The sequence below is a fragment of the Cyprinus carpio genome, chromosome B23 (genome assembly GCF_018340385.1).
Source record: "Cyprinus carpio isolate SPL01 chromosome B23, ASM1834038v1, whole genome shotgun sequence".
Lineage (NCBI taxonomy): Eukaryota > Metazoa > Chordata > Actinopteri > Cypriniformes > Cyprinidae > Cyprinus > Cyprinus carpio.
In genome coordinates, this window is record NC_056619.1 from 15,829,684 (window position 1) to 15,857,093 (window position 27,410).

Consider the following 27,410-nt stretch of genomic DNA (forward strand, 5'->3'; position numbering starts at 1 on the left):
ACCCCCATTAAGACTTCATTCTCCAGATCCCTCTGAAAGACAGTCGATGTCTGAGCAAGATTTCATACTTATTTGCTTTAGGCATGTGAAAAAAGCTGGTAAAATGTATTAGGCTTCCATCATTTATGATGCAGTTAAATATGTGGAATGTTTATATATGTACAGACATTGTATATGTGTGCTTTACTACTTTTGCTTAGTCACCCAGAAAAAAATATATAGATAATAATGGAAAGAGCCAGAAGAGAGAAATTAGATAAACATTTTGTTGAATACAATGTATTATAATTATTTGTATAAATATTAGTAAGATGTCTCTTATTTAAACTATGTTAAAGATATTATTATATACATTGTTTAAAATTAAGCAGTCACTACAAGTTTTTTTTTTTAAATGCATGGATGCAAAAAATTGATCAAAACTGACAGTAACACATTTATAATGTTACAAAAGGTTTCTATTTAACATAATGCTGCCCTTTTGAACTTTCTGTTCAACAAGGAATCCTAAAAAAAATGTATCACAATTTCCACAAAAGTATTAAGCAGTGCAACTGTTTTCAACATTGATAATAATAAGAAATGTTTCTTGAGCACCAAATCAGCATATTAGAATGTTTCCTGAAGGATCAAGTGACACCGAAGACTGGAGAAATGATGTTGAAAATTCAGCTTTGCCAGGAATATATTACAATTTACATATTTTTATAAAGAAACAATAATTAATTATAATCAATATTACTATTTTTCCATAGGGTGTTTGTAAGTATCTATCTGATGTTCAATTTGCTCTGTTGAAGGCCAAACTGTTTATCTTCTTGTGTACATATGCAAATCAATAGCTCAATGACCTTCATTTGTCCAGGGCAGCTTACAGGCTTGGAAATGCTTATTATTCTGTTTAAGCCCCAATTTTCTGATATAACTCAATCTGAAATGTTATAAATAAAATGAACTGCAAGACTAAACTGAACTGAGCGCTTGGCAAATCATAAATAATTTGTGAATATGTGTATCTGGATTTATAGTTTTTTTTTTATTTTTTTTTGATCATCTATGAGTGATTTAATAAAATGATTTTATCAAAAATTTTAAAAATGTGTAACAATGTAATAGGAATGTAGCATGTATAGCTCTTATCTAAACATAAACAAGCAAAATGCCAGAGACCTGTAGACAGAGCACTGGAAGCAAATAGATTTCATCTGCAGTAAACACATTCGGCTGTGGCTGTGATGCTGGAGGAGATGACTTAGTGGTGTATGACTGGGTTCTGCTGTGGGCTGACTCATGATCCCAAGTGTCTTTTGGGCTTTGCTGGCAACATGGTGTTCCTTTGCCTACACTGTAATAAGAAAAATAGTTAAATAGCAGGTGTGGTTGTTCGAATTTCCCCATAAAAATATGTTGACAGTGTTTCAGGGATTATGGGAGGCATTTTGGTGGCTGCATATTTGATAGAATTCAGAACTTGCACATAACTTTTAAACGTTTGGAATAATGAGAACCAAATGAGCACTAAATCAGCATATTAATGATGTTTGAAAGATTGTAATGACTACAGAAAAATCAGCATTGCCATCACAGAAATAAATTACATTTTAAAATCTATTCTGAAAGAAAACAATTCTTTTACATCACAATATTATTCATATAATTTTGTATATGTGGCCCTGGAACACAAAACCAGTCGATTTTTCTTTTGTGCCAAAAATTATCAGAATATTAGATTATGTTCCATGAAGATATTTTGTAAATTTTCTACCATAAATATATCTAAACTTAATTTCTGATTAGTAATATGCGTTGCTTAGGACTTTATTTGGACACCTTTATTTAGGTATTTTGTATTTTTTTTAATGTAAATATATCTAATATTTATTTATGTATATATATATATATATATATATATATATATTGCACCCTCAGATTACAGATTTTCAAATAGTTGTGTTTTGGCCAAATATTGTCCTATATTGTTCTTACAAACCATACATCAATGGAAAGCTTATTTATTCAGCTTTCAGATGATGTAAAATGAAAAACTGACCCTTGTGACTGGTCCATAATGCTCAATAATGTAGGTTATTTGCTGTGTTTTTGAACATACTTGTACTATTTTTAACTAAATCAAAAGAACTCATAGCATTCATTAACATACAAAAATCTACTTAACAATATTTTAATTTGAAAGTACATGTATTACCTTCCTAAATACACATTTTCACTGTTTTTTTTTTCACAAAACATCATCTTTACAGTATTTTATAGGAAAATTGCATATATTACCCCATTAAGTTTAATATAATTTTTTTTGTGAATATCACAATATATGTGAATTTGTGAACGTCAAGCTTCCCAGAGGTGGTGCATATATAACCAGTGAATATCATATTTAACAGGCCTAGTGTTTGTGCAGCTGGGAAAATTCAGCATCGATTTCCAGAAAGTTCAAGAATGGGTCTTTCAGTTGATTTCCTCCATTACGATCCTTCTTTAAAAAAGTAAAAGTTAACATGAAATCAAAACTCTTTTCTTAGTCATAAGAGAATATATCTTTCAATATCATTTAGAACAGAATAGCGTGTACTGTTGCTGTTTTCTTCCTGTGTGCTAATGAACAGCAGTGTGTGTGTGTGTGTGTGTGTGTGTAAGCGACTCGATCTCTTCCACAGACTCCAGGCTGAATGTCCCCGGTGACGTCAGCTGACTGTTTTGGCTGTACTAGGCGCTCCGGACACAGCGCGCGCTGCTGCTGCTGCTGCTGTAAAAAATGCTGCTCTCTGTGCCGCCAAGGATAGGAATCAACCCATATAACGGCTATCCCAGCAGAACCAGTAAAAAGGTAAAGCCCTGTTCGTATGCGGTGGAGTCAGCTGGTCGGGACGGCGGAAAACGCTGATTTCTGTCGCTTATCTCTTGTGTGTGTAACTGCATGAGTGTGAGCTGCAGTGTCCTTGAAAGTGGAAGCGTGAAAATACTGAAGTGTATCATCGCGCGATCGTGCCGGGTAATCCTCCGCTGTGGAGTGTGTCCTGAAGTCAGCGTGTAGCTATTTAAAAAGTGGGCATCTTAATGTAGATTCATCTGAGAAGTCACAGACAGTACGAACTTGCGGTCCGAAATGTTCTCGGATAGCTTCTTATTTATGGGGACTCGATGCTTGTGGATTCTTTGCAGTAAATCAGAAAAGAGGACTGTTATCTGGGTTTCATGAGGAAAATTGCTTTATGGGGAAAAAAGAAAATTAGTTTAACCAAGTTTTACGTTGAGTCATTCGCCCCACCCCTATAAATCCCACTACTACGACTGGAAACATTTAGGTTTCGGATTGACTATGCAGAGACAGAAACAAAGTCAATCAATACGACATAGGATGCCTTTGATTCACGGGCTATTTATTTTCGGAGAGACAAAGGTCAGAATGAAAGAATAAAACGCTAAATTTGCTTTCATAACATGTTAATGGCGCAGTTCATGTGTAATAACGAACGCTTGTGCGACATAACCTCTATATGATGTTGGTTACATGCAATGAATTATTCAGTATATATAAACTAATATAATCATATCGTATTGTTTTTTAATGACAGGTATGGTACTAGTGATTTGAATGATTAAGTTTCCAATAACATACATTCAGAAACGAGTTTTAGTTAGAGTTCCTGTTTTTGACACAAATAAATCTTCTAGGCTAATAATGACGTAACATGCATTACGATTATTTTAATAGACCTACTAGTATTCCTTTAATGTTTTGAATTTAAGCTCAGAATGCAATGTATTCTGAATGATATGTATGTAGCTGGCAGCCATATCACCCTGTAGCCCAAGACTGGTCGCCCACTGAAGATAAGCAGGGTTGAGCCTGTGGTCAGTACCTGGATGAAGAACTCCTGGGAAAACTAGGTTGCTGGTGGAAGAGGTGCTAGTGAGGCCAGCAGGGGGTGCTCACCCTGTGGTCTGAGTGGGCGCTAGCGCCCCAGTATAGTGCTGGGGACACTATACTGTCAACAAACACCATCCTTCGGATGAGACAGTAAACTGAGGTCCTGACTCTCTGTGGTCATTAAAATAGTAGAGGTGTGACCTCGGCATCCTGGCTAAATTTGCCCATTGGCTTCTGACCATCATGGCCTCCTAACAATCCCCATATCTGCTGATTGGCTTCATCACTCTGCCTCCTCTCCACTCCTCTCCACTTAAGAATGGATTGCTGTTGAGTTTGGGTATGCAAATTTATGCAAATATTAGCTACATAAAGTAAGTTACTTTACCTGTGAACATTGCTTTCCTGTTGAACCCACAGTGATACAGTGGTGTTGTGTACTACTATTTTTTGTCAATCTCTACCTGACATGACATTAATACTGTGCAGTGACATGCACTTAAAGTTGTCAACCATATATTTTTAACATCATGAATCAGGTGCGCTTTTTTGCAAGTTTATTCAAAGCACTCAGTCTTTATCATCTGCAATCTTCAATGCCTTTACAAAAAGGTCATCATAATAAATAGACTGAAATAAAATGACAGTGCAAAGCGAAGAAAGGCTATTAACATGTTGACCGTTTTATAAATTATTGCCTGATAACTTATAAAATACTAGATAAAGGGAAGCCGTTTCTGACACTGACATTGAGTATGATGGTCTGTCTACTCATTAACAGTTTCATAAGCTTACACCCTGTGATCGGATCCAGCTTGGCTCTCTAAATGTTATTTCAGCTTCACACCCACACTCACGAAATAATCCAGAAACAACGCAAAGATTCAAGCAGACCGGGTTGCTGATTTCATCTTACCTTCCAGTTTATGAAGAAATAAGAGAAGACCACAGCTATTCACTGAGATTCACAGTTACATGTATAACCACTTTCATTGACCTCATTTTACTTTTGTTATTAGAACTAACCATGGACTCGATTTTTACAAAACCAAAACTTTACTTATAAGTGCCGCTCTAGAAAACACTGAGCTGCCTGATAGCAGAGCTTCCACTGGCCCAGTCGCTGAGCAGGCAGGTGTCCGAGCCCATGGTGCATCTTTTCTCAATAACTCGCACAGCGGGGCGAGTGCTGGGGGAGGAAGTGTAGGTAGTAGCGTGAAAGGAAGTAAGCTGTGTTGGGCAGGTGGGCATCATGTCCCTCGGTCATAAAGAGGACATGGTTGTCATTACTGAAAGGTTGTATATTGCCATGGAATGGAGATATTATGCCATGTATCACCTGAGGGATGGCAGTAAAGGTGTTGTTTTGGGAAGCAGTTTTGGGCAGAATTGAATTCAGGGCATCTGTTTATAATGAAAAAATAACCTGGTGATGTCAGGTTGCACTTCACCTGCTGGAACAGACTGGATGAAAAAGTGTTCAGTGTGTTTGAGTAGAGGCTACTGGCCAAAAGCCTAGAGGCGGCCCTATCTGTTGAGTATGGATGGCTGTTGTTGCTGCCAATGGAAGTCCAAAGGAGGAATGACAAGTCCAACTTCAGGTTTCACTTGAAATATGTTGGACGAGTCTTGGCTGTAGTGTTTTGTGAAGCTGAGGCAGCACTCTATATGGAATTTTAGTTGCTGTATCTATATAAAAATGCAGAGGGAGAATGTCAGGTGTGGGTAAAACTACCAAACAGTATTTCTGCAGTGACTCAATAGCCGGGTTTCCATCCAAAGTTACGAATTTAACTTATGCGCAAACCTGGAATATCGCATACAACATTTGCGAACAAGCATTGATTCCATCCAACAAGTCAAAGAGAATAAAATTATTATATGCCCATTATTTGCATCAACCCTTTTTCGCACAAGTCAAAAACCACCTCAAGCAAGCGTAAAAACTTTTCTGCGAATTAAGGGATTCTTATTCAAAATTTGGTGTTTCCATCACTTGTTTCTCATGCGATACTTCAAAATGCGCATTAAAATAGGGTGATGGAAACATAGCTAATGAGTGTGGGCCAGGAGGAAGATGATCCAACTAGTTGTGAGGCTAAAGGATAAGAATGAGAATGAGAAAAAGCACTTTCATTTGCATTGTGGGTCATTTTGACCCATTATGATTTTTAAGTTGAGTTGTTGATTTTATTTTAAATTTAGGTTTTTTTCTCTCATTTTGGGTGATGAACGTGATTGCAAAGTGTTGACATTCCATTGTTTTGTGGAGTGTTTGCTTGCAGAATTTCTATTATGATTATTATATTATTATTATGTTGGCAGTGGTGCAGACCTGAAATAAAAGCATTCTTTGGTTTATTTTGTTTATGTCAGTTTCTCTGCCTCTGAGGGTATTTACCTTTACATTTATTCATTTGGCAGACACTTTCATCCAAAGTGTACATTTTTATCAAGTTATGCATGCTCAGTTTGCTGGAAAGTGCCATGCTGTATACTGTTTGAGCTTTAGGAAAGCACACACTTCCTGTGTGTAAAAGGACAATGTTTTTTTTTTTTTTAAATAGTTGTGATGTGTGAGAAGCATTAATGTTTTTAAGGCTTTTTGCTTTTACCATTTTTTAAATATAAAGTGTGATTTTAATTTGAATGAATCTAAAGTCATGATCAATCTGACCCCGACCATAATGATTTTTAACCCTAAATCAAAGATAATAATTCTAGAAATGCAACTTCTCATGTTTTAATGTTAGATATGTATCTGATAATATTTTTTTTTGTTCTTGGTGTGAATAAGCTCTGCAGAAAATGTAATTTGTAATTTCCACAGCCTGTTTGCCTACGAGTTATCAGGGGACATTAACTTTTCCAAAATATCTGGATTGTGAGAGTGTGCAGCCACTGATCTCTAATTTCCTCCTTAAGTGCCCCAAACTTAGATAGGCATCCTTAGCCCATAAAATCCACTGGAGAATGACACTCTGTGGGGCGGCAAAATATTGCAAATCACTTTACACAGTATGAATATTTGAAACTCATTAGAGTCTTCCAAATATTCTGTGACCTTTCAGGTAACGAAACACCCTTTTTATGCGAATCACTCAGTTTTGAATATAAAGTTTGAGAGAGCTTTGAGAAAGGAACAATGAGAGCCGACTGTGCATATGAAAAGAGATTCTTATGCTTCAGAAACATCAAACCCAATATATGCCAGTTGCAAAATATTAACAAAGCTCAACAATAATTTTTTTTTGGCCACAAGTTTTAGATTTAGATTTTTTTTTTTTTTAAATGTAAACATATTCACTGGTCCAAACACAAAATATAACTAATATTTCAAAATATTAACAAAGCTCAACAATAATTTAAAAAAAAAAAAATTTATAAAATTATATTCATAAATTAAAAATACATTCTTGAAATATTAATATAATTCATATTCTTGCAGTTTAAGTATATGAAGTATATGATGCAAAACTATATTCAAGAATAGTTTAATATACTAATAAAAAACACTAAACTGCAAACTTTGACTTGTAACATTTGTAAAGTTGCAAACTGTAACATTATAAGGTTTTCTTCAGATTATGTGATTCTAGAAAAATAGTTGAATCACTCAGTAACGCAGGCTGAAGATTCCTTTCTGTTGGTACCGCTACACAAATATGTGTTCACTCACATGCATTTACTTCAAATTCTCCTTCACGGGATGGATCACTGCTGAAAGACACAGTTTTGAAAACCAAGCAGCCTAGAAGAAGAGTCATTCCCCTCCTTCCTGCACTCTTGGCAGGGATGCAGATTGCTCAGAGATAAATGACTTGGAATTCCTGGAATTCCTGTCTCAAACATTGTGCATGGATCCTGGGTTACTGGCTGTGGCTACGTTTTTTTTTCTCCCTTTAATTTCTACTAAGAGTTATAGTTTAACATTTTTGATTAGCCAAAAGATATACAGACAGAGAATCTCAGAAAATACCTGAGCAAGATTAAATCCTGATTTGTGAGTATAACTTGAAAAGGGTGGAGAACTGAGCAACTGAGGGTTTTTTTCTGCTGTTCTCAGCCCCTCCCCCTCATCTTTAATCCAGTGAACGATGTTTGAGTGAAAAAATGCATATTTCACAAGAATCACCATATTTGTGATTTAGAAACCAAAGCTCTATGTATTTCTCTGAGGAAAAGTATTGTGTTGTGTAGTTTTTTTTAATTATTTTTTTTGTATATTTATTATTTTTTTTTTTAGTTATTCTTTTTTTTTTAAAACAAATCCTTTTTCCATTATGTTTTATATCGTTAGGCAAACACAGTCTGACTCTAACATAAATATAATCTAATCTATTTCTCACACCACAAAGAATTTTGACTAACTACACATTAAATATAATCACAATATTATTGCATTGTGGCCCAGATATCTATATATGATTTGGTATATTATGTATATTACGTATTTTTAAAAATTGATTAACATCAGAATTATTAAAAGAAGTTACAATTATTTGACTGTCATCACAAAATATAAATAATATTTTTTTAAATAAAAAAATGTAATAAAAAGATGTTGTAAAAATAGTAATATATTGTGTTAGAAATCATGTTAATATATTCTTAAAATATTCATATAAAAATTTAAAACAATCAAAATCTAGATTCTAATATAATTTCTCAAACCACAGTGTAATTCGACTAATTACACACTAAAAATAATGACTAAATTATTGCATTGACCCAGACATCAATATATGATATTGTATTTTATTATATATATTATGTATTTTCAGAAATTGAAAACTAAAAAATAATCATAAATGCAACTTTTACTTTGTTTTATTCATTTTATAAAAACAAAAGGATTGCCATTGTGCATATAGTTCCTTTCCAACATAAAATACATGCAAGTTATTTTCACTTGCTATGCAAGACAGCATTATGCCACAATGTGTGTTGGTAGGTCATTAAACATCCATATTCCCAGCAAAACCAAATGCGTGCATCACAATACTGTAACCTATGCAGGTTGGAACGATAGACAGATAATTTATTTCCATCCAGAGTCACACCTGGAACCAGCTCTTTAGAGCCAGATCCCTGCTAACCCTTCAGAGTGGCGTACTGCCTCCTGTGACCTCATCTCTGCAAGCCTTCCCAAGAGTCTGCCCTAGTGGCACTGCAATGGAGTAATCAGGAGAGGTGCAAACCCCGGCATGCTCTCATTACCACACTGCGCATATCTATGGAAATGAAGAGGCGGCCTATAGCCGGTTCCACTGCAGTGCTGTCCTCAAGTGCAAATAAGGGAGGACTCTCAGGTTTCATTATAGTGCAGATGAGATGTTCAAGGGCAGGTTTGCTGGTATTGAGTAGATGTTGACAATGATTTGTTCTGCATTCAGATACATTGAGCGCAATCTGAAGTAAACAGAGCAGTGAGGATGGTCGAGATGCGTCAATTACTGTCAGCGCGGTTGGAGACTTGTGGAGGAATCTCTTCACCTAACATGAACAAGAATTAAAACTGTAGGTTTAACAGATGTACATGAGTTGTTTGTGTAGAGTCCATATGGGTCATGAGAAATCGCATAGCTATTTTTTCTTCCCAGAATGCAAGCATAAAGTGACCAATTTTACAGTTGCACATATGTTTTTAACATTGATTGTCTTGTTAATTAAATTACATTTAATGTGCACACTGAAAAAACAAAAATTGGCAGTTAAACATTTTTCACTGAATTTGATATAAATTTATTAATAATTACAAGGAAATGGCAAGTAGCTAAGACATTTTATTAAAAACTAAATTTTGAAGTAGAAAGACTGAAGTAGTCGCTATTTTCTTGTCAAACAAACTCCAAAAGTCTGTTTTATTTACAACTTTGAAAACACCTTTTTGCATAGTTTGGGAACACAGTTTTCTGCAGAATTAAGCTAAACCTGACAAAACCTCCCTTATATTTCTATAATAATTCCATTCAAACATTTAGGGTTGGTAAGGTTTAATTAAAGTTTTTGAAAGAAGTCTCTTATGCTCACCAAGGCTGCATTTATCTAATAAAAAATACTGTAAAAATATTATCACCATTTAAAATAACATGTCTATTTGAATATATGTCAAAGTATAATTTATTCCTGTGATGACAAAGCTGAATCAGCAGCCATTCTTCAGTGTCATATGATTCTTATTATCAATGTTGAAAAAAGTTTTGCTGCTTAATATTGTTTATATAAATGGTGATACGTTTTATTCTTAGGATTCTTTGATGAACAGAAAATGAAAAAGCAACATCTAAAATCTTTTGTAACATTATGGTTGTATCTCTCTCTCTTTATACAGTAGACATATATATTACATTTAAAATACTTACATCTAAAAATGCTAAAAAGCTAAAGATTTAAAAATAAATGCACATAAGCACTTTAAAGTAACACATTTTTAGATAAGTGAAAATTGGAAAATAATATGGCATGATTTGAAAAACACATCTATCTGGATTGATGTCATTAGAGGGTTTTGGTATTTTTAGCATGTAGTGTTTGTGTGGGGAAGACTGGTGTTGTTAGGTGTGTGGCTCTGCTCAACCTTGCACAGCATTGCAGGGCAGATGGGCTTAGTGGGGGGCAATGGTTCAGTCATCTGTTTTCCCATGCAGAGGCAGAGTTAGCCGAGTAGAGCAGTCCTAATGAGACAGTGCTTTCTGACTGCACCCAGCACATGAGAGGGATTAGTGCTCAACGCTAACAAGCTCAGATCTCAATTAGACAGGCTTCTATAACTAAGTTCAACTGGCTCAAGAGTAGAGCAAAAGACAAGAGCCCTATATATGACATAACGTTTGTACAAGCACTTCTGGATGTGCCCTGCTCCCCTTTTTCCAACAATCTCAGCCAAACCAGTGAACTTGTGGCATGTATTAAACTGGCCCATTGTTCCCTGTCTGAGATTTGATTTCACAGGCTTGGCTAATGAAATACTTCATCCTTGCCTGCCCCTCTGACTGATGAGGAGTTAATTAGAAAACTAACAGAACCTCTCAGGAGAGGGAAAGCCCCAGGCTTTGGACACAACAACAATCAGAGGCATTTTCTGTCTCAGAATCTGCTTGTTTTTGTAAACCAAATCACATTTTTTAAGGGACAGTTCAACCAAAAATGAAAATTCTGTCATTATTCAGTCACCCTAATGTCGTTCCAAACCTATACCCTGTTAGTTTTATCATATTTCGAGTCTTTTTGAGCTTTACAATAGCTTTAAATCAAAAGCCAATTCATTGAACCAGTGAGAAACTGATCATTCTTTTGAGACTGTGGCTGCACCTGAAATCACATACTTCCCTATATAGTAGGCTATAAACAGTATGTCTGAATTTACAGTATTCATAAATTAGTAGGTGAAAAGTACTCAGATGACCTACTATTTCAGACAAAGTGTGCATCAGATGGACACTTTACAGGACAGGAGTTGTTGATGGCGACACAACTGATGCTAAAAGGTCACAACACATACTTGTTTAACAGTCACAACATAATTATTTATTCAAAAGACGTACCTTAGTACCTGAAGAGTATGTGATTTAGGATACAGCCAATTACTGTTTCAATGATCCAGTCAAAATTACTTCTGAGTTCACTTGAAGGGAATTAACAGCAAATAATGTAAAATAATTTGTTCAGTTTTTCCACACAAAGCTTTTGGATGCCTTCAAGAAGACTATATATAGAATATAGCACACAACTATGTTTATGGGTCGGTTTTTGTCACTTTTTTGTTTTGTTGTTGCATGGAAATGTACCTTTGTGTTCCATGAAAAAAAAAAAAAAACAGAATATGGGTTTGAAATGACATCATGGTCTTGTTATAATTACATAATTTCTTAGTGAACTGATTTTTTAAAGGTCATATTCATGTTGCGGCAGCATCTTTTTGATATTTTAGTGTTTTGCTCTGCATGTAGCAAGACACACTGAGTCACTAATGGTCAGCACAATAGCTCCTTCCACATAAGTCAAAGCACATTTCCAAAGAAAATGAAAGGAAAGCAATTTGGAATTTGAATCTAATAGCACTGTATTGTATCTCGTCTTATCTCTGTTTTCACAGCAGGCGTATGCGTCCTCCACCCAGCAGATGGCACCGCCCAGTCCCAACACCACCAGCAGTAATGGAAGCAGCAGCGGTGGAGACCAGCTGAGCAAAACCAACCTGTACATCCGTGGTCTCCATCCAGGAACCACAGACCAGGACCTGGTCAAGCTCTGTCAACCGTGAGTGTCCTTGTTTCACATGGAAATGAATTTAGGATTAGAAATGGTGGAGACAAGTAAGGTCAGGTTCATAATCAGCAGTTGGAGAGGGTGTGTAATAAGAGCAGAAAATGCATTAAAAACAGAAGGAGTGTGTGGGAGAGAAAATCTCAGACTTTGAGCGTCCTGATTTGACCCTTTATGATGAGGTTAGAAATGCACTGCTGGCAGATAATTCACATTCATTTCAACATGAAGTGTTTTTGGATAAGCCTATACAGCATCTTGATTTAATGGACGTTGTGTAAATCACACATTTCTATTCATGAGACGTTTTTGATATTTTATAACATTTTGGTATGACGCCTATTCATGGGGCGTTTTTGATATTTTATAACTTTTTTTTTTTTTTTTTTTTTTTTTTTTATTGGTGTGCTCGTTCTTCATCTTGGTATTGGTTCTCATTCCGTGTGTTTTTGTTGTTAATTTGGTATTTCTTTTTTTGCATCAGATCCATGCTTTCATGTTAAAAGATGTTTTGGTGGAATGTAATGACAAACTCAACAGAGGTTTGGGTTTTAAACAAAGCTCTTTTTTGTTAATCGACTGCAGTGTTTCCAACAGCTAGGCACGACGGTTCCCCCTCCTCGTTTTTTCCCTGCCTGCACCTCACTTCCTTTTAGGGTTGATAAAAGTAAGGAAGAGAGATTTTGGCTTTGGCTTCTCCCACCTAGATCTCCCGAGGCATACACAAAAATATTTCATGTTTAAAAATAGTCTCATAATCTAGCTAATCTTTTAACAATACTTTCGTTCATTTCTATTTGACTTTGTGTTTTAGAGGTTTGAATTGATTTCCTTCATCAGTAGTCAATTTTAAAATGGTTTGATTTTAGTTAAAAGGTTATGTTTTTTTTAAGTGTTTATAAATCTATAACTGCAATGGCAGTTGTAACTGTTGAATCTATTAAAAATTATTTTCAGTAATTGAAAAAAGCTAAAATTAAATACATTTAAAAAAAGATGAAAAACTTCAGAAACTTGAATGAAATTTAGAAATGTTACCTTGACAATTAATTGAAATAAGTGAAAGCTGAAGTACTAAAATGAATCAAACTAAAACTGATATAAAAAAAATTATAAAAACAATAAAAAACAAAATAATAAAAATGACAAAAGCACCTAATTTCTAAACTTAAGCTAATATGAAAATGAAATGTAAAAATATACAAATGAAAGCTAATTCAAAATATTAATACATTCTATAATTTTACATAAACAATGTTATGATAAACAACACTAATTCTAAATGTAGTAGTGTATTGTTTATATATATATATATATATATATTAAATTGTGTAATTTTAATTTAACAATTTATTTTTTTTGTTGAATAGTTTGATGTCATTTATTTTGGCCAGTAAAAATGTGATGTATTTTCTTAAGCTTTACTGAAATATATATTCCATTTTAGGACAAACTGCTCATATATTTAAGATGGCGTAGAAAGAACGTGCACATAGAAGTATAATACTGGAGATCGAGGCCCTCTCTGGAAGAAACGGCTGAGATGAGGCTGCCCAGCCCTACAGGAAACTCTGAGCCCAGGGGGAAAGGGAAAGACAAACAAGGGCAACAGCTGGGAGGGAGAGGAGACGAAAAGTTGTTGGTGATGGGGGTGGGGAGAGAGAGCTGTGAGAGAGAAAGAGAGATTTGGAGGAGTGTGAGAAAGAAAGGCTGAGAGAGCGAGAGATAAGAGCTAGCCGAGTATATCAGGTGTTTCTTAGCAAAGAAGCTGTTGGCGGAGGAGATGTTTGTTCAAGTAATTCCTGTTACCTTTATAGAAAGCGAGAGAGCAGATCACAAACCAAATGGTTTCAGAACTCTACAGCTTGTTTTACAAAGTCAATGCTGTGGATATCTCAAACAAGAACAGTGAAAAAACGATTTCTGTATTATCATGAGCAAGAGTGCTGTTGTTCTGAATATCAGCTCTTCAGATCAACAGCTGAGAATGCGATTGCGAGAATGATATTTCTTTAATATACAAGAAATTAAAACTGAGTAACTTGCATTTTAGGCAATATTGCCAATTACTTTGCCTGTTTTAATCTATCAGTGACAATAGTTCCAAATGGAACCAAAATTTTGACTAAATCAGTTGAGTGAATGAATTGTTGACTTGGTTCCTGAATGAATCAAAGTCACTGAAGCATTACAGAAGTAAAGCCCTTTCTTGTCACTAATTTTAGAGCTAACTGCCCTACCAATGCTGCGACAGGGTGAATATGAGTTGTAGTTGTTTTGCAACTCTAATATCTGCAGCCAATCTCATATAGTGCTTACTTGACCATGACTCTGGGTTGGATCTCACACATGACTGTTCACCCCTGGGCTGCACTGATAGTGACATCAGGGAAAAACAAAACTAAATGCAAATAATAAAATGCAATTAACCATGCAGTCATGCATATTTAGGATGGAAAAATAAATAGGCTTACAGTATGTTGTGGCTTGTGTGCACGAAATAGCCGCAGACACAGTCAAAACAGTCATCAGAGAAGTGCCAAATCATGGTATTATGTATGACATTTTAAGTTTTTTTTACATTTGTACAATAAACAATTTTGGCAGTGCATTGGGTTGCCATCTGTGCTGTTTCATTTATTTCTTTATAAAAACATACGCTAGGCAGATATATTTGACTTAGTGATTGAAGATGTCTTGTGAAATTTAAAACTTTTAAAAGCATGTCTCAAAACACCTGTGTTTTGTTCCATTCCTCGTCCTGCATGAACAACCCTTAAAGTTCAAATGATTAAAAAATTGAAACTACTGTAATTTTCCAATATTACTTTAATCTATACTATAATTATGACATTATATAGGTTTAGTTCAGTCGTGAACATAAGCGTGAGATTGTGTGTGCAGGCAGTAGGACCCAGATGAGGAGTGCGGTGGAGGGCATTGTAGGTTGATTGTTGTGGATCTCAGCCAGAGCTGTTCAGGGCAGACAAGGAGAACTCTCAGGTTACACTGCAAGCACATGCTTGGATCGAGAACACCTACCTCCCTCCCCCTCCCCGTCCCTCAAACAACCGCAAGCCTCCAGTAATCCACAGACGTGTACACAAACCTACAGCTCTATACCTGTATCATGCTGTGCAAATCCCTTTTCCCATGCAAGGCAGCATGAACACGGTATGGAATCCATTATTCAAAGAGCATTACCATTTGATCAGGGCTTCTCCTCCATGCCGGCACCCTCATGAAGATTTAATGCAAATGATTTCTGGATATGGGGGCCCATTGAATGGCACATTGTGAGTGGGGCAGCGCTGGCGCCCTTCATTTATGGGGTTTTGTGCCTCCGCTGCTCACCTGTTTCTGGCTTAGATTACTTTGGCTCTTCTAAACTGTGTTTGACCTTATAAAATATCAGATAAACATCAAGTCTTTTGAGTTTGGATGGATTTATCATTATTAAGCTGCTTAAAAGCTGTTTTAGGTGTTTATCCATCTTTTCCAATTAACTCAACTGTTTCTTTATTGGTGTTTTTTTTGTATTGCACAGCTATGGAAAAATAGTGTCTACCAAGGCCATTCTTGACAAGACCACCAACAAGTGTAAAGGTAAGATGTGCTGTGTAATTTCATCTTTAAAGGAATAGTTCACCAAAAATGTAAGAAAAAAAAGAAACTTTAAATAGTGAGCTTTTCTGTTACTTAAATTGAGATGAGCCGTCAAACTCCAAAAGTGATTAAAAAAAAAAAAACTGTAAACCTGCAGTTTGTTGTATCATAAAAATATTCCATACAACTTCTGCCCAATATTCCAAGTCCTCTGAAAAATTATATTTAAAAAAAATGTTAAAGACTGTAATTTTAGGTAACACTTACAGAAAATGTTGCTTGAAAGCTGTGGTTGCCATTCACATTTATTGTATCGAAAAGAGCAGCTTGGACATTCTTCTAAACATCTCCTTTTTAAATTTTATTTTTATTATAACTTTTTTGGGGATTGTCATATTATTTAATGACAATTATTATTTATAAATAATTCTTCTTGATATTTTCAATAAAACATTTATCCAGTACTTTGTTATTTTTAGATTAAATATTAATTCTGTAAGTATTAATTAAATCAAATTATTAATTTTATTATAATTTTACATATTTTATGTAATATTAATGTTATTTTATACTGATATTAAATATTAATATTTATTTTATTAATATTATTTTTACAAAATAATAAAAATCATTACAAATTGAAAAATCCAAATAAAATTATTTTCTTATCAAAACTCGCATTACTGCAGTGGGCCATTTTTGTATATCGAAGCGCATCTTGGACGTTCCTCTGAACATCTGCTTTTGCGTTTCACGGAAGAAAGACATTGTGAGTGAACTGTTCCTTTTAACCCGTGAGCGCTCTTTAAATATACTTCATCTAATTTATCTCTAGCAAATGTGAGCTGATGTAACAGGAATGAGATTGGTATTGCATAACCCTACATCTGTCAAGTGGACCAATGCTATTACATTTGTGTCTGTGTGTGTGTGTGAGAGAGTGTATAGTTAACTTGGTCTGATAGCTCTTTTCTCTTCTCATGTGGGACAGAGAGATTACCAGTGTGAGCTAAGGTGCAGAGGAGTGATAGGGAACGCTATTGGCTTAACAACTGAACTCTAAGCAGTGATCACTGATCCTCTCTGTGTGTGTATGTGTGTGTGTTCAGGCTATGGCTTTGTGGATTTCGACAGCCCGGCCTCTGCACAGAAAGCAGTGACGGCGCTAAAGGCCAGTGGAGTTCAGGCTCAGATGGCAAAGGTAAGAGACAGAGGAACTAAACACCCTGTTCCTTAACGGCTCTTACTTGCTATAAACCTTGTATGGGACGTTGAAATAGCTTCAAACGAATTCCAAACACAGGTATCACTATTATTACTATGGCTCATACTTTAGTTTGGGATTTGAACAAACACCTAAGCCAAAGTATTCAACTTTGGTGCAGATTTCATCTAGCGTGTTTCTGCACTGGACACAAATGATGCTTCAAATCATGTGGATTGATGAGGAAATGTATGTTATTACTTTCCTTACTGATTTTCAGCTAGTAGACAATAAAATTGACAAAAAAATTCCATGAATTTAGACTAAAGAAGGAAACTGATGTGGGGATATATCTAGGGACATATCCAGGGACTAGAATATAAAACAAACTTGGGCTAGTGAGAAAACACCCAGAACTTTAGGAACCACGATTGAATTGTAATTTATTCCTATAATGCAAAGCTGAATTTACATCAGTCATTACTCCAGTCCTCAGTGTCACATGATCCTTTAGAAATCATTCTAATATGCTGATCTGGTACTCAAGAAACATTTCTTAATATTATCAATGTTGAAAACAGTTGTTGCTTAATATTTCTTGTGGAAACCGTAATGCATTTTTCAGTATTTTTGATTAATATAAAATTTAAAAGAACAGCATTTATTTGAAAAAGGAAGGTTTTTTTTTCTTGGACTAAGAAAATATTGTGTAACTGATTCAAGGAGAGACTAACTGATGTTGAAAATAAATGCCACCAATCACTTCAGTGTAGGACAGCATGATTATTTTACCACACTTGGCCTGTCTGTGGGTGTTGAGCTGTGAAAATGGAGCTGGTGTCCCCATTAGGCTCATGCAGGTCTGCCATTGAGAGCAGTTCAAAGTAAGTGCCTGAGGAGTATTTGTCCCGTTTCTGCTCCTGCGTGGCGCTCCAGCTCTACAAAGAGGTTGTGTGTTCTCTCTCTCACCCCTGGCTGAGTCACTGTCTGAGCAGCTTGGCTGGTAGTGCTGCATGCCCTCCGTAGAGGACCGTGGCCCTGCAGGCCAGCTCTGCTCCTACCCTAAGTTTATGTTGAATATCTGGGTTAATCGCATGAAAAAATATTCAGATCATATTTTACAGCAAAATAAAATAAATAAATAATGACATTACACTTTATTTTTAATATTATTCTATAATTATTATTATTTTTAAGATTTTTCTTTTGTTTGGGGGGGGGGTGTAATATTATTTCAGTGATAATTAATTATTCATGAACAAATAATTATTTTGAGTTCACTTTATATTTATTTATATTTTGTTTTAATTATTATTATTTTATTTAAATTAAGATTTGTTTAACTGCGATATAATTTCAATTAAACTGTTTTTTTTTTTTTTATGATTTGTTTTTTTGATTTATATTTTTTTACTGTTATATTTTATTTGATTTTAATATTTTTAAATTATATACATATTATATAATACATTTTATATATATATATATATATATATACACATACACACAGTACATGAATAATGAATGTCTACTATATATAAAGTATACATATACAGTAAAGACAAGCTAATATGAATAATTAATGTCTTATATATATTAAGTGAATAATGAATGTCTACTATATCTGTATTTTTGATACAGTTTTTTATTTAAATCATTAAGGGACTACAAAAAATACGCATGCTTTGCATTACAGTTATAGCATTGATGTTTTTGCATCGCAGTAATGAGAAATTTGTAATGGGTGTGCTTAACTGTGCTAAAATTAATAACACAATGCAAAAGTGCAACAAAAAAACAGGATTCAATATCTTTTCCATTTTTTTCTCTTTAATTTTGCAGTAAATGTGACCTGAACATATACTTGAAAGATTTTGCGAGATTCACCTATTTAATCTGTAGATCAGCATGAAAGGGGAACCTCTTCACACAAGAACATCATGAAGCACCCGTCTTAATTACATTATATTATATGAATTATATTTAAGAGTCTATTGAGGCAATTGCCGTGGATTTTCCTCCTCCCATTCACTCTCTGGAAAAATGCAGCATCTCACAGTGCGATTAAATCAGTACAAAAATCATCTTCATCGCAGGTCACTGCAATTAGAAATTCATTATTCATAGTGGTAAGATGAACTGGTAATACATTTACAGCTCACGTTTTAATCTCATCTGCACACCAAAGCAATGAATATGCAAATCAGCAGCGGGTGAATTTGTTTTTTGCTGTGTTTTGGTGTCTTTATTGTTTTTTATTTTCTTTTTTGTTTGTTTAGGTTAGTTAACAAATATTTCTTCAATGATAATGAATTAAATGAATTTGAGCCCTATAATATGATTAAGGGGTTTTGAGATCCTAAGATAAAACCTCCTGCTCACGCCTTATGCAGAAAGTGGGTGATCTGTAGAAGACATGCAAGCACAGGTTTGTGTATCTGTTAATTTGAGGTTAGAAAGGTGTCACTTTGTACTGTATGCATATTTGCTGTCATGCCTGCAGCTTCAAATGAAGCTAATTAGGTGTTTATATGGTAATGAGCTGACGCAGTACTGGCCTTGAAAACGGTCATTTTGACACTTTTTACTAAAAAACATGTTGATGTTTAAAACTCCAGCATAATTATGCTAAGTTAAGAGACAAATATGGCAAAAAATGTGCTTCTAAGTGAAGTCTCTTATGGAAACCACTAAATATTTTAGTGGATATACTACCATTGAAAAATCTGGGGTAAGTACAATAAAAAAAAAAATTATACTTTAAAGGGGTCATATGATGCGATTTCCAGTTTTCCTTTCTCGTTGGAGTGTTACAAGCTCTTGGTGCATAAAGAAGATCTGTAAAGTTGCAAAGACTAAAGTCTCAAATCCAAAGAGATATATCTTTATCAAAGTTAAGACTTGTCCGCGGCCTCCTAAAATGCCTCATTTAAACACACCCCCACGTGTCTACTTCACGATGTGGGAAGATTTGCATAACACCATGATTGGCCAGCTATCCAGTGCGTTGTGATTGGCCGAATGCCTCAAGCATGTTGCATTGTTGTGGTGTTGTTACTTTTGTTGTGAAAGCGAAAATACTTTGGTGTTAATAGAGAGTACTTTGTTTGTAATAAGTGGTTAAGTTTTGTTTTCAGTGGTTTTGTTGTATTTACAGTACAATACTTTCAGATGTGTGCAGCACATTTTATGGAGGACTGTTTACTGATCCTTGGAGAGTAAATGCCGGCTGTTCTGACTCACAGTTTGTAAGTACATTTACATATGTAGAGGATTTGCCACTGATGATTCAAACACGAGTTTTGAACAGCGTAGAGAAGCAGTTCTCAATTTAAGTCCTCACGCCCCCCTGCTCTGCACATTTTGTATGTTTCTCCTATGTCTTCAGATGTTTGAACATAAGTGTCCTTTGAAATGGACATCACAGGATATTTGCATAGACATGCAAAATATGCAGAGCTGGGGGGCATAAGTGTCCTTTGAAATGGACATAGTGTGATTTTAAAGCTTGTTGTTTGTCATTTCTCCGATGGTTTTTTATATGGTTTTATGTTTACGCAATGCGTAAAAACACAGTATAAGTCATAATAATCCATAATTATGTCCACACTGGATGTAACAATTGCCTCGTTTGTAATGGGTTTTAATGTTTTTGTCTTGTGGCACCGGTGTTCCAACCGGGACATGCATTACAGTATAGTAAGGGCGTAACATTTCCCAAAATTACTTTTCTTTGTAAGAACATTTGGGCATAAAATATAGCTGGCCAATCAGAGCACACCTCGCTTTTCAGACCAATGAGCTTTGTAAAAAAACGACACATTTCAATCGGCATTCATAAAGACAGAAACAATAATGTACAGTACTGTATGTGGAAAATAATGTTTTTTGAACCTTAAAAAACACATATCATTACACCAAATACACAAAATAATGTTCTTTTCAGCAACATCATATGACCCCTTTAATTTAGCAGATGCATGAAATCATTCATATTCATCAAATAATCTGGAAAAAATGTATCACAGTTTCCACAAAAATATTAATCAGCAGTTTTTTATAAGCTGTTTTTCTGACCCTGAAGACAGGAGTAATGACTGCTGGATATTTAGCTTTGCCATCACAGGAAGAAATAAAATTTTAAAATATATCGAAATAGAAAATAGTTATTTTAAACTGTAATAATATTTCACAATATTACTGTTTTACTATATTTTTGGACAAATAATTGCAGCCTTAGTGAGCATAAGAGACTTTTTTCAAAAATATTAAAAAATCTTAATTATTCCAACCTTTTGGGTGCCAGTGTGTATATTTCTATTTTTTTTTTCTTTTTCTTTTTTTTTTTTTTTCAATTACTTTTTATTGCTTTTATGTTTAATTGATGGAATATCAAGGACATTCCAAACATAATATCTATATGCAGTATTTGTGGCATGTGGCATTATGTTGATTACTACAAAACCGAGAAGGGCCATGGAAAGGATGTGACATAACTCTCCGTAAAGCACTCAGTGTTTGATGGTGCTTTGATTTGGGCCTGACAAGGCTGATGAGGCCCTAACCTCAACTACCCATAATCCTAACCTTACTGCGCCTGTGAGGCTGATCAGTCCTTCAGGAACAAAGCAGGGCTCCTTGCAGATATCCACCTACAGGAATTATGTCAATAACACAAACCAGAAACTTCTCCACCTAGAAGCAGTGAAAGTGAATGAGGACTGATGCAGTCAAGCTCCAAAATTACAGAAAAAAAAAAAAACATAAGGGACTGTTCACACAAAGTGCATTTTTGCATTCAACTCCACTGCTTTTTTATTGTTTTCTTTGTAAACTTGAGCTCGACGGACATGCTTGGGCATTCCACTTACTCGTGTCTTTTGCAGCGATGACACTGCATTGTATAAATGCAGCACAGAAGTTAAAAGTTATCTTGCACACTAGACCTGGCTTTTCTCTATTCCACTTTTCTGTGTGTTTTCCTTGTGAATGTCCCCTAAAACCATCATAAAAAGACAATTACATTTATCATAAGCCATATGATGGCTTTGTGTAGAAAAACCGGTTGAAATTTAAGTCTCTTTTCGTAGAAATGATGACAGAATTGCTATTTTTGGACAAATTAATTCTTTAAGTTGAAAAAATAACCCAAAATTTTCCTTTATCTAGTCATGTCCATGTATTTCAACGTTATTAGTAGTATTATAATATTCATACATATGTTCAATCAGTTTTGAATCCATTTGGCATACTATTAAGCTCTCCAACCCAATCTCATGAAAGTGTGTATAAATAGTAAGCCAAAAAACTTGTGGTATTGATACGCAAAAATTGCCTTTGGTGTGTATATGCTACGCAATGGGTAGGATTACACGCCAAACACGTGCGTATCATATGCATGCCAAAGTCCATTTTTGCGTATCAATACTACAAGTTTTTGTTATTTTTTGGCGTACTGTTTATACGCACTTTCATGAGGCCAGGCTCTCATTTTTCATTTCAGTTTTCTTTTGTTAGTTTTTATTAGTTTCTTTTTTTAGTGTTTTTTTTTGCTTTGCTTATACACACTCACGTACACAAATACTATATATATATATTGTTCCAATTACTGAAAAAAATTTAATAGTTGTAGTTTATAAAATCTCCTAGAGATGATTTCCTATTCAGTGTTTAACACGTTTGTTTCTCTCTTCTCGATGCAGCAGCAAGAACAGGACCCCACCAATCTGTACATGTCTAATCTGCCTCTGTCTATGGATGAGCAGGAGTTAGAGAGCATGCTCAAGCCCTTCAGCCATGTCATTTCCACTCGCATCTTACGCGATGCAAACGGCACCAGCCGCGGAGTTGGTTTCGCCAGGTACGCCTGACCAGCTCTCATACATAGTACCTGACATTATCATCATTAATATTCCATTAATAATGCATTTGCAATTACTCTATGTCAGGATGGAATCGACTGAAAAATGTGAGGCCATCATACAACATTTTAACGGCAAATACATCAAGACTCCTCCTGGAGTTGCAGGTACTACATTTGGGTTGTTTTCATATTGACCAGATGGTTATGACCAGTAAATAATGAGTGATATGTTTTCATGAAGTGCCTACAGAACCCTTGCTGTGTAAATTTGCGGATGGGGGACAGAAAAAACGTCAGAATCAGGGGAAATATCACCAGAATGGGCGGCAGTGGCCGAGAGAGGGCGAGACTGTGAGAGAGAGTTGCTTTTTTTACTTTTTCATGTTGATTTCAATCACAAGTCTTAATTCAGCTGTCACTCTCTCATTCTTACACACATACAGGGTGGGATGACGCTAACATATGACCCTACTCCTGCCTTACAAAATGGGTAGGTTCAGAAATTATAACTCAAGAAATGTTGTACTTTGTGCTTTTAATTATGACACTGCATGGTAACAGCGCTTTCTTAAAAAAAAATGTGTTTGTCGCCCCCTGCAGGTTTTACTCTCCTTCCTACAGCATTGCTCCTAACAGAATTATTGCTCAGACTTCTATCTCTCCTTACATGCACTCACCTGTATCCACCTACCAGGTACGGAGAAGCCATTTGTTTTGCAAGAGCCATACTACTGCTCAATATTTCAATTCTTTTGAGCATGTACAGTTATTATATATGAGAAATCTCCACATTCTTTCTAGCTTATTAGGTTTAAATAGATCTGAATCATATAGAATAAGAACACAAATCAAAGTTTAAAATGTGTTTTGGTTTTATGTCAGGTACACAATCCCTCCTGGATACATCACCAGTCTTACCTCATGCAGCCCACAGTAAGTTGCAGTTAACACGCTGCTCTTTTTCCTAAAGCACTTTTGCTTGTCTAACTTTCTTTCTCTTCTGTGCGCAGGGAACCGTCCTCACGCCCACAGTGGACCACACCATGACCATGCAGCCCACTGCCATAATAGGGCCTCTCACACAGCAGCTCAGCCATCTAACCCTGGGCAGCACAGGCACGGTATGTCCCCAACAGATCCCACAGAGAATTCATTACAAATGTCTTGAAACAAATAATGTATTGGTCTAATATTTTATCAGGTGGAAGTAAATTAGTTTTTACTTTTTTCTATTTGTCTATTCTATTTAGTTTTGGTTTTCATTGCTAATTTTAGTTTAGTTTTAATTTTTTTAGTTTTCTAGTTTCACATTATTGCATTTTTATTTTAGTTTCAGTATTTTGGGGCTATCAGAATTCATATGCTAACTGGTATCATTTTAAATATTTAACTGCGTTAAATTTCTGGTGACAGGATTTATATTACCATGTATCAAAAACTTGTAATTGTATTTTAATTGTTTTGCAATTATATTTCATTTTAGGTAGTTTTGGTGTCATGAAAATTTCAGTTTGGTTTCAGTTATTAATATTTGTGTTAGCTTTAAGGCTGCACGATATAACAACATCAAATCAATATTGCAAAATATGCAGTGCAAATAAAAACATTTTGACAGATTAAGAGACATAAATATTAGTATTGTATTTTTAAAGTGTACTATTTATTTTACAGTATAATAGTTTTATTGAAATATGTTTCTTTTTTTACATTTTAAATCACAATAAAAAATAATATTTTATAGATTTTCAAAAAATATATATATTTTTATGTTTTTATAGTCAAAAACAGTGATAATAGGGACTATGAAAATTCAGGTGGAAAGACCCCCCCCCACACACACTAAATTCATTAAATTAAATTAATTATATTGTTCTAGTTTTTCCTAAATTGTTCAGCCTAAAATGATGATTCATACTCAAAAAAGCCTAAGTCTCAAATTAAAAATAATTTTTCAGCTTTTAAATAATTATTTTATTTGTTTTCTATGTAGAATCTTTAAAATCTTTATAGTAATTTTGATTCCAAAATCCAAATTTAGCTATTTAAATCATCTGCTGAAAATTCCAATATTTTTTTCATAGTGCAATACATATGCCAGAAAAACTAATTATTCCTGTCAGTTTTTAATGATATCGAGCAGCCCTAGTTTTTATAGAAATTGCAATGTACGGAATTACAAGAATTATGAATAACCATATGAGCAAGAAATTCATCCATCTAATATATTCGTCTAATGTGTACTATCTGTGGATATCACACGTTTGTCAACATGTGTCCATCCGTCCTCAGTATATGCCTGCAAACACAGCTATGCAAGGGACCTACATACCACAATATGCCCAAGTGCCTCCTTCAAGCGTCACAGCCGAGGTACGAAACCCTTGCATGCTGAATTATTCCTAGTGTTTCAAAGCCTGATTCATTGTGATGTATTGTCAGTAATGTTGACCTCATGCCACTTCAGGAAAATGGCATCCAACAGCAGCAGGTTGCCATAGAGACACCCACAGACCACACAACATACTCCTACCAGCATGGCAAGTGAAGAGGAGGTGGGCTACTTCCTGTTGCTTTGGAAATGTTGTGGTCTGTAATGGAAAGAGATCGTGAAAACAACATTTATCCATAAGAAAAAAAATTCATGATGTTGTACTGGCATATCTACTGTATCCAAGAAATTATAAAATCAGTTCTTCTGAACTAGATGGATGAGCAACTCATGTTATAAGTTTCTTTTCCTACTCAAATATATATCTTTCTCTTATTTTAGTACATTGATAGGAGTGATGGAGGATACTGAACCACCTCTGTTGACATAAAAACAAATGGACATTGTGAAAAGGAACTGAGAAGCGTGTCTCTTTCCAGTGGAAGAAAGCAGACATTTTTGCGACTTTTTTTTTTCTTGGAGAAGACCAACCGATAATGAAGCTAAACCTATTTTAGTAAGTGAAAGACATGGATGGAGAAAGCTATGACTACAAGATGTCATAAAAGTTCACAAAAAGCAAAGTAAGCTTTTTTTTTAAACACAAAGACTCACAGACATGCGCACACACACACACACACACACACACACACACACTCCAACACACTTTGAGGAATATTTTTCTGCAATTTTATTTTCTAAAACATTCTGCAAAGCCAGAATGAAACAACTACAATGTTACAGCACCATGTGTCATTTTAATTTGATTTAATCTTTTTGTAAAATTCTTCAAGGTTTTGTTGACTGCTTTTGAACTGTCTGCTGCAAAAGGAAATTTTGTACATAAAAAACTGTTTTTGCAAAATGTTGCTGCATTTTTCTTGAATATCGATTTAAGGAAATCCTGAGGAACCTGTTGAAACCAGCAGCTAAGTTGTTTTGATAGATCCACAGAAAAAAGTGCTATATCGAAGAGCGCTGTAAATGCACTCTTTGTTTCGAGCAAGTTTGTGCCAGCGAGACGAGACTGAATTCTGAAACCAAGACCTCATATCCTCTCACAAAAAAAAAAAAGTAATTTTTTCCCTTCCAAAATGCTGCTTTATCTTGTAAGTTAGGTTATGCTCTGTTTAAATGTTGAGATTTATTTTTGTATTTGAAGATAATTTTTTTAAAGAAAATTTCAAAGAGAAGCTATTTGGATGATAAACTTTTTTATGGCTTTGTTTTCACGTCAATAGTTCTGTCTTGCCTCTTCATACATATGGGTTATGTCTTTTATTTTACACATTGTAAGGAGTGCTCCTCCAACGTTGTAATGTAGGTCTGTAAATTAATTTTTCTTTCCTTGGTGAATTTTAATAGTGAGGAGTGTGTTCTTTTGGCTGTGTCCCATGAGATATAAAAATGGCAATATAATGAAAACCAAGAGAGTTCTTCCCTTATTAGTGGAACACTCCCTCAGTTTCCTTCCTTCTGAGATAAAAGATTCTGAGACTGGAATAGTGATTATTTGTGTTGTGCTCTGTACATAAATATAAATCCAACATGCTGAAATGTAGCCTACATGTAAATTTGCTGAACAGGACAACAGTTCAGTGATGTTTGACATCAAATAGAATACTATCATCTAAAAAGTATTAGGATAAAGAAGGCTTATACTGTCTCATTAGCTCTGTCTCTTCAAAAAACAGAATTAATAGGACTTATATCACGTTTCATATATTCACACTTTGAGATGAAATTTTCAAGAAATGTCCAGCAGCAACATATTATAATTTAGCATTTTTTTGGGGTTTCTAAAAAAGCTAGTCAGCTTCTCTCACATTTAAAATTTTACCATTTTATCTTTCAGCCAGAGTCTTAATAGGGTTGGGTAAAACTATCAATTACCTGCTAACATTATATCTGAATGATATAGATATATTCTTAAAGCGTCTCTTCAGTTGGTAAAACCAACTTACTAAACTGCATAGATAAACAGAGCTTTAATGTTTTAGTATTTTGCATAGACTGTATAAAAACATATTTTGTTATGTAACCTAGGCTACCCAGTAAAAAGTTTTTTTGGGGGTGGGTGGGGTTGGAGAGTGTAAATTCAAAAAAAAAGGAGGAATCTTCAGCATCACGGTAAAATAAAACGTACTCTGTT

The 27,410-nt window shown here is 34.8% G+C and overlaps 1 protein-coding gene across 2 annotated transcripts; it reads left to right on the forward strand.

The window, feature by feature from the left end:
- The first annotated feature begins 2,683 nt into the window (after positions 1-2,683).
- On the forward strand, positions 2,684-26,815 carry LOC109054120 (RNA-binding motif, single-stranded-interacting protein 2-like). Of its 2 annotated transcripts, none has more exons than XM_042751465.1 (14): positions 2,684-2,845; positions 11,988-12,151; positions 15,705-15,763; positions 16,873-16,964; positions 22,673-22,827; positions 22,916-22,995; positions 23,072-23,181; positions 23,274-23,320; positions 23,431-23,524; positions 23,713-23,763; positions 23,841-23,951; positions 25,120-25,200; positions 25,295-25,382; positions 25,601-26,815. In XM_042751465.1, the coding sequence occupies exons 1-13, from the start codon at positions 2,774-2,776 to the stop codon at positions 25,373-25,375; spliced, it is 1,197 nt and encodes a 398-aa protein (XP_042607399.1). In that variant the 5' UTR covers positions 2,684-2,773; the 3' UTR covers positions 25,376-25,382; positions 25,601-26,815. The 2 variants fall into 2 exon arrangements, with proteins under 2 accessions (XP_042607399.1, XP_042607398.1); XM_042751464.1 differs by having other exon boundaries at positions 2,687-2,845; positions 22,670-22,827.
- The last annotated feature ends 595 nt before the right edge of the window (positions 26,816-27,410 follow it).